At 35.2% G+C, this 10,669-nt stretch overlaps 1 protein-coding gene across 3 annotated transcripts in view; it reads right to left on the reverse strand.

Moving 5' to 3' along the window:
• Positions 1-10,669, reverse strand: part of LOC109835516 (DEAD-box ATP-dependent RNA helicase 29-like) — a 29,838-nt gene that overhangs the window by 17,520 nt on the left and 1,649 nt on the right. Inside the window, exons 2-6 of one of the 3 annotated variants that reach the window (XM_020403487.1) lie at positions 10,556-10,659; positions 6,605-7,760; positions 6,357-6,414; positions 5,876-5,974; positions 3,106-3,151 (exon numbers count right to left, since the gene is read on the reverse strand). In XM_020403487.1, the coding sequence (XP_020259076.1) occupies positions 3,106-3,151; positions 5,876-5,974; positions 6,357-6,414; positions 6,605-7,760; positions 10,556-10,659 (1,463 nt within the window). The remainder of the gene's footprint in view (positions 1-3,105; positions 3,152-5,875; positions 5,975-6,356; positions 6,415-6,604; positions 7,761-10,555; positions 10,660-10,669) is intronic. The other 2 variants (XM_020403488.1, XM_020403489.1) reach the window with 2 other exon arrangements.

A 10,669-nucleotide genomic window follows, 5' to 3' on the forward strand; every position in this document is an offset into this window, starting at 1 on the left:
GGAGAAGAGGGGAAGTGGTTAGGAACTTGATGGCCCAACTCACGAGCTAGGGCGCGGATCTGGAGCCCGACGTCGTCGTGAAGGACGTAGTCGCGGGCAGGAATGAGGCTTGAGAGCTTGAGAGAGAGAGGAGAGGAGATGAGAGGGGAGATGAGAGCCCGACGTCGTCGTGAAGGACGTAGTCGCGGGCAGGAATGGGGCTTGAGAGCTTGAGAGAGAGGAGAGAGAAAGGAGAGAGAGCTGATTTGAGGGATTGATGTGAGAGGATAATGATAATTTGGGAATTTTAGCTTAGCTGGCATGTAATAATTGCTAAAAAGGGACTATAGTATAAAGTGTCACACTTCAAGGGGCTGATCGACATGAGGAAAACTATGAGGGGTCTCGTCACATAAAGTTTCTGCTTTTGGGACCTGAACACATTTTTTCCTATTGTTTATCCCCTATTTGATGTTGCCAAAGGGGGAGAAAATATGAGTATTTATGTTTTTATATTTGTCGTTTTATGCTTATGAACTTTTATGCATATTTTGGTAAATTATTTGTCATCATCAAAAAGGAGGAGATTGTTAGCCTTCTTGTATTGATGATGATTTAACAAACAATTTATAACTAATATTGTTTTTAGTATTTTGTTTTGTGTTGTTTAGTATACACAGGAAAATGAGCTATAATGATATTGAAGCCTATGCAAATCAAGTCAACCAATCAAATTCAAGCTTCAGAAGATTCAATCTTGGTATACTTAGAATAGGTTTATATATAATGTGTACTAATTCTATAAGCTCAAATTTACACACACATACACGTTTTTGTTTTGTATACAGTTATATATATACATATATGTTTTGGTTTAGCTTTATAGATATGAAACAATATATATCTTCATTTTCACATTTATGAGTTTCATATTCTATTGAATTTACAAAATATTATATTTATAGATAAATATTATGTTTATGGATTGAAGACTTATTCACACTATTTTTATATCTTGTATAACTCTATAAATCCATTATAAGGTGTTTAAAAGCTTTGTTTAAGTCATTTTGTCAAAATCATGTGTTTCGATATTTCGCATTTTAACCGATTTTGCAGAATAATAAGATTTCACAAATGGGAAGTGCTATTTAAAAACCAGTTTTTGTAACATGTTCATTTTCATGTTTACAAGCATTCCCTAAAGTTTTATATTTTTTAGAATTTATTTGTTATTTTTTAAGGTAATTTAAAAATCAGCATTTCTGTTTTAAAACTGTGCATGTTATATATCTGTCTGCGGTAGACCGGAGTGATCGCGGCGGTCGATCGCAAATTGTCCAGAGACTTTCTCTGTTTTCCAGCCTTTTGCAGTCGACCGGCCTTGGCACTACGGTCGACCGCCAAGTTAGCCGTTGCACAGTAACAACTAATTTCCAGCTTTGATTATTTTAATGTTTTTAAGTGTTTTTTGTTGGATTCTTGGGTTGGTTTCTTTAAGCCTATAAATACCCTTTTGCATTAACTATTTCCAACTATCCAAGAGAGTTTTAAACAAGTTTTAAAAGAGTTTAAAAGTTTGATTTAGTTTATTTTAAGTTTGGGGTTTGGTTTTCACAAAGAAGAGCTTACATCTTTGGTTGAGGAATTCATCCTCAATATCTCATCATCCACTCTTTGTGTTTATAGGGAAGTTTCCCTAACTCATTACCTAGCATTTTTATTTTTGAATTTCATATCAATTTTATTGCTAGTTCTTTTTGAGTTAGATTTTATTTATACTCATTTATCACACACACATCCCTATTAAGCTTTTAGGATTACATATACTATATTGTGGGTTGTGATGAGTGATATTGTGAGAGTGAGCTTCATTGTGTTCTCATTCATAATTAGAGAATTATGAACAAATCTTGTAATTGAACCTTATTGTGAGAGTATCACTCTGTAATACACATTTACACCGAGAGGAGTGTGTGGTGAGGACGTAGTCGATACCAAGAGAAGTGGCGTCGGTAGTAAACCCTAGTGAGAGGTAGTAAAGTCACGCACTTGAGGAAGGCGATACGTGAGGACCAACACTTGAGGTTGTAGTTTGTGTATGTACATTGTGAGTGGCTTGTAGAGTTTTTCAGTGAACTAGAAAATCGAATGTGTAGAGAAGTTCCGGCTTTCAAACCGGGTGTGTCGTGATAGTGGATTCTCTCCGAGAGTGGGGAGCGGAGACGTAGGACGGAAGGTCAGAACTCCGTAATCATATTATTGTGTTTGAGTTTGCTTTGTGTATATTTATTTTGTGCGTGTATTTTACATTCTTGCTCATAACTCACTCATATACCTTTTGTAAGAATTTATTAATCAAGAAAGTTTTTAATTGGCTTAAAATCGGAATTAGATTAGCATTGACCCTATTCATCCCCTCTTTAGGGTCTAACAAAAATATGTTTCATTAAAGAGGTGTAATTCAGTAAATGTATCACAGCTGATACAACTTTAACAGAAAAATTTAATAAAATCCGGATGAGGGTATCAAAGTGAAATGAGATTGAAACTTGGGGGTATCAAAGTGTCAAAAAACACTTTGGGGTATCAAATTAAAAACAAGAGGTGAAGTTGTGGGTGGGTACCAAAGTGAGATTAAGCCTAACTAAAAGAGAACCAAGTAAACCCTAATTCAAGAATATATATCAATTGTTTCCCTTTTAACTTTTTCACTACTTCGATTCCAGTTTCTTGTTGTAGGTTTCATACTTATAGCATATCAGAATTGTTTTTTTTAGATTTTAAATATATTTTGAAGATAATTCTACATCTTGTACATCTTCTTTCCTATATCTTCTAAATCTGCAATATAGATTGCATCCAGCTAGAGAAAATATTTGTTCTTGACAAATCAAAAACCCAGTGCATATAGCTTCTCATTATATAGAGAAACTAGTTCTCAAAAATAATTCAAGTCTGTGAATTGTACGGTTGTACCAAGGTGTTTGATGCATGGTAAAGAAGAAAAGAAGTGAAGAGTTCATACATCATATGGTGTTTTAACTATGATATGGCCAAGGAACAAAAGCTGTATAAAATATTGTTGACGGGTATGCAGAAGTTTACAAAATAACAAAAAAGAACCTTTCTTATCCCAGTCATTTGACGGCGTGCTTTTTTGATTCACTTCCTGCAACAAAAGAATCGATGACGAGTTATTTTTCCTCAAAAGCAAATTATAAAAGACATCGATGGATTAAGTTGCAAGGATTCATACTATCTAAGAGCCAAATGAAGTTCTACTTACAAAAGTAGACACTGATATATAGGCAGGTAGAAAATAAATTAAGCAAAAAAAGAGGATAAGCAATCAGACTTCTAAATCCATTACAAAGAATCATCATCTAATAATGACTAAGATATGACCAATATCAGCAACTATCCAGCTACAGATCATGCGACGCCACCAACTTCATGAACACACATGCTTTTCCAACTCTATATACTATATAGTGCTCCTGCACATATACATAAGCATGGCCATTTGCATTGCATACGACTGCCCAGGCAACCTTCCTCTGGACTTCGATTTGACCAAATAGATAGCAGGTCAGATTATTGCCATATACAACTAACACTTGCAGCAAACATAATCACACAACACAGAAGCAGTGAAATGCCTTATCACTTCATCCAGAAGATAATTCTGAAACAGAAACATGTTAATCAATCACCACTGTTTAAGAGGACTTTAAAGGTACTACACTGAGCTACCTTTATCCAATTATCAATGGAAACGCATCAAGGCTGAAAGATGCTATAATTATGTGCCTACTAAAGACAGAACTCCACGCATACCATTTCCTATAAGCATTTTCCTGTGGAATATGTACTTTTAGTATTTTCCTACTTGTCCGTTCTAGAATTAGAATCTCTCATGGAATTTTACAGTAGCCACAGAACTGAACAAACACAGATCTGAATATGTTGAAGAACAACAATAAAAGCACCATTTTAACTGCTCTGTAGATAAAAATTGTCCTTGGTAAATGAGATAGACTCAGAAGTCATAACCAAAGCAACATCAGATTTAATCAGATAGGTTTAGAACAGTGACATACAATCTAATGCAGTCGATTCAGATGACCATCAGTAACTCCATCATTTGGCTAGATACAAATATAGACATACAATCTAATGCAGTCGATTCAGATGACCATCAGTAACTCCATCATTTGGCTAGATACAAATATATGGGATCATTCAAGCACTGAAACCTGAGATGACCATCAGTAACTCCATCATTTGGCTAGATACAAATATATGGGATCATTCAAGCACTGAAACCTGATAAAACTTAGGTAAGACTTCTAGGAAGAATGGAAAGCATGTGTCATAACATTTGTCCTAGGACATCTAGGAGGTATAGCATTATATTGCTAGCAAAGCTTAGAAGAGTAAGAAGATATTCACTGGGAGTTTCTTTAGCAGGTAATTTGACAGGGAATTTCATAAATGGCAATTCTCCTTGAGAATTATTTAGCAAAATCCCAAAGACAGTTCTTCCTCCATGCACTGTGATTCTGTGAATTATGACGAAAAATCCATTTCCTAAATACATTAACACAGTTCATGCCTTTTTGCTCATCCTCACTGGTCAATGCGTATTTTCTTGGTTAAGACTTAATTTCAGCTTTGCTTGCTACATGTTACCTTGTTAGCTGTTGCTGCTGCTTTTAGCTATCCTTTTTCAAGTTTACTGCCATGTCCTTTAAAACAGTTATACAGGCTTCTCTCATGATCACTGAACTGAGTAAGCTCGGTATGTTTTTTATGGGTCTTGATAATGTTCAATGAAAAAAATAAAGATTATGTATAGAAAGAGATGAAATAGAGGTTCCAAATCTTCTGCCTCTACCTCCTCACACTCTAAAGATAGTAAGTTGAGATGACACAGATCAATCCCTCTTACTGGGCCTAAACAGAAGAAATTCCTTATTTTTATTAGAAATATTATTTCTTCTAAAGTCAAAATAAACTCTTTGGGAAGGGTGTAAATATTTAAGATTGGAATAGTCATTATGTCCTTTTAGACAGGGATTTAAGCACCAGTCTATGGTCTTACAATCAAGTATCATGATTAGCAAATAACGTTTACATATTACGTGATTAGTGTCCACTATCTCCAATATAGAGTGAAGGACCACAGAATATGTTTGTGGAATACAGTCAAATAATGCTGGTCGCTTCAGAGAACTGATGAGAGCAAGAGTTGATTTTCTAATAGAACATGTAAATAACAAACAAGGAAAAACTATAATTACCCCACAAGACAGGGTGACATTGTCAATACGGAAGACTTTTGTAACACCAAGAACATTGAATTGATTGAAGCTAACAATTTTATACACTTAGGCTCTTTCTTTTTTCAGCAGGGGAAAGGGATTGTTCTGTTTTTTGCTGTCCAAAGAGGGACACGATATCACAGTCCCTACTATGTTTTCGCTCGCATATCTGCTCCTGTTCTTAGATTCAATATTTTTAAGTGTTTCTTCAGCCTAAGTGTCCAGATTTACTTTCTAATCTTAAAAATAAGATAACTAAGAAAATTAGTCACTTATAAGATCTAGAATTGTACGTAGCCAACTCCATTTCGATGAGATAAAGATTTGGATGAGATTATACTTCAACATAACATTCGCATGGGATATTCTTATCAAAGTGCTACATCAAAAAATTCAAAGCATTTGGAACAATTATCAGATTAGCTCATAAAAATAGTTAAAGGATCAAAGAATTCCCAACAGCATATTGGTATTACTGAACATTTGAATGCACATTCCCTTCATAGAATGCATCAAAACAATTAATTCAAAATTGACAATTTCAAACCAGATCCAGAGATAAAGTGTACCTTCTGTTGATCTGTAGATCGCTTCTGCTCCACCTTATTGATCACCTCCTCATGAATTGCTCTTTTTTTCCTCATCACATCAAGCCACTGATTTGGACCCTATAACAAATAAAGTATACTTTTTACTAAAGGCAAAGCTGTAAAAAACAATAAATAACCAGTCATTGAAAGCTGCAACAATTGGAGAAAACATGATTTTTTAGTACTTCAAACTCTGAGTTCAGGATTTGATTGTCCGTATTTTGGAATCAGAATTCTAAACTTCAGGAAATCAGCACTGAATACCCTTATACTCGAAAGTAATAACAATAAGAAAATAACTGATGAGACCAAAAAAGAAAATTATCAAGGTACTTTGCTGCAGTATTTTAACCTTAAAAAGTAGAAACAAATGTAGAAGCACAAAATGAATAAAACCAAATAATTTAACACATATTATATGCAGAAAATCAAATGACAGACAAGTTATATGCTCTATTACTCGTGAATGCTTTGATCTAGCAGCTTCCCCTTCAGCCTCTAGAATAGTCTGATTTGGTCTGCATACATTTAACCATAAAAGAACAATTAGTCTTTAACTTGGGAATGATGATTAACCCCATAAAATGAAAAATAAGCAAATCAAAAGGATATCCCAAGAATGGACAATAAGGATAGGAGGCCCACAACATATTCAAAAGTATAGATGAAATGAATAACGGGCTCATGAATAACTTAATTAGCACAAACCTAAATGCTTTCAAACGTTCAGAAAATGCAAGTGCTGTCAACTCATTGGATCCCAGTAAGCTTCTAAACATTGGATGCATCCCTTCACGAGGCAAATCCTTTGTTCTTCTTATAGACTCCCTTGAAGGTGCAGCTTTAGTCTTTGTATATAAGCGAAACGCATTTGTACATGATTTTTGCAATGTTATCAATTCAGTGCATGCATCAATTATATCTTGAACTCTATCAGAAACAAGATCTATAACAGTCTGGGGAAACCGTCCATATACTGTTTCTCCGTTTGCAAGTGCCTGATCGATTCTTGAATATACTCTTTCCATGTCCTGAAGGACCTCTTCCTCTGTTGGAGCAGGTCGAAGAGGCTTCGAGAGAAAGAGATGGAGGTCTAATAGATAAGGCATATCCTCTGGTGTGACAAACGAATAGGCTGTACCAGTCCTACCCGCTCGAGCTACTCGACCCACTCTATGGACGAACATTTTAGGATTTGAAGGGAAATCAAAATTTACAACATTATCAAGCAATGGAATATCAATACCCCTCGCAGCAATATCCGTCACAATAAGCAGCATAGTCTTCCTAGCTCTAAACCTTAAGACATTGATTTTTCGAGCATCTGGATCCATCTCACCATATGAAATAGAAGGCTCAATATTTTCTTCTCTAAACAGAACATTAAGAAACTCAACATGATGCTTTGTAGCAACAAAGATCAGCGTCTGTTGGTCCAAACCGATTTGCTCCCTCACTAAATACAGCAAGGCAGCAATTTTCTCTTCAGGGCGCACAGTTAAGAATGCTAGTGAAAGATCAGGGCTAATTCCCTCATTAAGATACACGGGCTCTGGATCACGGAGACCGGCCTTAGCGAATTCAGCGAGGGCTTTAGGCAAGGTGGCACTAAAGAGTAAAGTTTGTCGAGTTTCACTTAGCTGCAGAAGGATCTTGTGTAATTGCTCAGCAAACCCCATGCCAAAGAGACTATCAGCTTCATCAAACACAACATATTCTACAGTGCGGAGAGACATTCCATCAACTTCAGCGAGATGATGCATGAGCCGACCAGGGGTCGCAATAATAATGTCAGGATTATGTGCCAACTCTTCGAATTGGTCTTCCATGCTATCTCCACCAACCAAAAGGCTAGTGCAAAGGTCTACATAAATAAACAAATTATCAAAATACTATAATAATCCAACAACAAGAAATGCATTTTTACATCCTCCTTTGAAATGATTGTTTGTATGCCTTCAATTATGACACCAAACTCTATGTCATTCTATGTCATGCATTCCCAATTCCAAGAAGGGAAAAAAACACTTTATTTGGCTCTATGGATGCACAATTTAGCTTTCTTTTTTACATGAAAAGACAACAGATAATACAACAAATAAAGATTTATCGCACATTCATCTTAGTGACTGCATATCTGGTAAAATATTAGCATATTCTCATCAAAACATCAATTTTTCAGAGATCTCCATTCAAATTATTTGTTTTGCCTTCTCATACTTGATGCTTTAAACCTTGAGTTATGAAATCAAAACTCTGTCGTATGATACTAATTTAAAAAAATCAGTTATTTAGGCTCTACAAATATCCAATTATCCTTCTATTTAATGTGAGAGGACATCAAAAAAATACGCAAAGTTTTCAAAAAAATTATGATTTATACCATATTCATCTTAGTGGTTGCATATTTAAAACATGTTTAGTGTATTCTCATCAAAATATGATTATCACCTTTCGGTGAACAAATAAAACATAAACTGAAGGCTAAGCAGTGAATCTGCCGAGGTCCTTGTTGAACTTCAAGAAACTATTCTTAGGTATGTTAGTTATTACTTCTTTTACATCATCAAAGTTTTATGTCACAGGTTCCCGATTAAGAAAAAACACTTTTTTGTCTATGAAACCCGATGTAGCCTTCTTTTTCATGTGAAATCATGAAAAATCAAGAGAAAATACAACTAATTATTATTTATACCATATTCATCTTAATAATAGCATATTTGATACAGTACTAGCATTTTTTCATCAAAATATCAGGTAGAGGTTGCTCTAATTGAGGACAAATGAGAGAGAATGGATCGAGATGGTTTTGTCAGATACAATAGAGGCCACTAAATGCACTAGCTAAGTAATATTATAGTCTTTAGTTTGGGCCATATTAGTCTATATTGAGGTGCAATCTTCTTAATTAAAGAATTTCAGAACTATAACATTTATAATTTGAATAACTGAATAAGCGAATAAGCAGATGGATTTTTAGGCTCTTACAACTAAGCTGCAGTGTCACACCCTGAGACCACTCAACACTTGTTGGTAGGGATGTTAATGGTTCAAATACGGCTCGGATATGATACTTACCATATCCGTATTCACTTACCAATCACAAATACGATACGGATATGTCTCGGTAAGGAAAACTCATATCCATATCTGCTAAAGCCAAAAACGGATACAGATATACATGTTGATACATATATGCAGATATGCATGCGACACAAAACGGATACAAGAAGACCAAATAATATCGAAAAATATATATAGTTTGTATGATACAATAGAGTTCATTATATATCTGAACTAACATTATATCCTTTGATCATCATAGTTGGTCTCAAATTCTTTAATCTAAGAATTAAAACAACTGCAACCATATGATCAACATGTATTCAGATATTCTAAATACGGAATCAAATATTTCACAACATAACCATATCCGTAACCATATCATATTGGTTACAGATTTTAGTAAGCGTACTAGTATCCTATCGAATACGAATACGAATACGCACATAGAATACGAATACGCACATATTCCCGGATACGGATATTTTTTACCACCCCTATCTGTCAAGCACGTGACCAAGTCAATAGTATAAGGACCTAGCTCTATCCATGTAAATACATCAAACTAGATATTTGTTTACACAATCAAAGCACAACAGATGGCAAAAAAATCAGAGTACAGCAGCAAATAGTGCGGAAGTGATGCCTCTAAACATGGTTAGACAGAGTCCAAGAAACAATATGGTAGCAATAGGCAAACGATGCCATAAACAGTGTGCTAGGTCCCAAGGATGTGGAATCTCATGCTACCTAACTCTAGTTATGAAGTAGACTTGATAATAAACATCTCAGGATGTTGTTCCACATTCAAGGGACCAGGTACATTGTGACATCGTTTGCATGTTGCTAATATGTTGCTTCTTGGACTCTGTTTTAGCATGTTAAGAAACTTCAATTCTGCAAGTTTTGATGTTATACTGTGATTTCCTGCGATTTGATGCAGTTTCATTGTCTATACAAAGATCCAGTTTGAGGACTTAAGTATATGTGCATGGATTAAGATCAATCATTGATTCATTGTACATATGCTGTCCAACAGGTCACACACCCAGAAGGTGTTGTGGGCATGTGTTGAGAGGTCTCGGGGCGTGAAGTGCAACTCAGTTGTAAGGGCCTAAATCCATCTACTTTTTTAGTATTCAAATATTAAATTCCAAAATTCTGAATTTTTTTCATTTTCATGAAAAAGATTGCAGCGCAGTATATACTAAACATGGCCTAAGGGGTAGGCCTAACAAAACTAGGTTGGAGGAAAAAAAAAGTTGGGAATAAACACCATCTTGTAGCTTCATTAAAAGATCACAGTGTTCGTAAGATTTATTATATTTAAAAAAAACTAACCAGAACTGAGTTGCGACCAGTGAATTCGCCAAGCTCCTTGGTGAATTCAAACATTTCTTTGTCATGTCGCCACCAAATTCTATATGTTCCTAATTCAAAAATCAGTTTTTTTCACTGTCTAGCGTTCTCTTTCAAATGAAAAAGACTAACACATGCTTAGCATGTTGTCAGCAAAATCTAATATTTTCAGTGATGCCTAATGCAAAAATAGATAATCAACAAAAAGATAATAATAATAATAATAAAAGAGCAAACCAGTGTATCTGCCGAGCTCTTTAGTGAACTTCAAGGTCTGAATGGCCAAATCCCTCGTCGGCGACAATATCAGCGCCCTGACCCCAGCTCCGGGCGCGTGCTCCCTCAGCTTCT

The sequence above is a fragment of the Asparagus officinalis genome, chromosome 3 (genome assembly GCF_001876935.1).
Source record: "Asparagus officinalis chromosome 3, Aspof.V1, whole genome shotgun sequence".
In the NCBI taxonomy this organism is placed as follows: Eukaryota; Viridiplantae; Streptophyta; class Magnoliopsida; order Asparagales; family Asparagaceae; genus Asparagus; species Asparagus officinalis.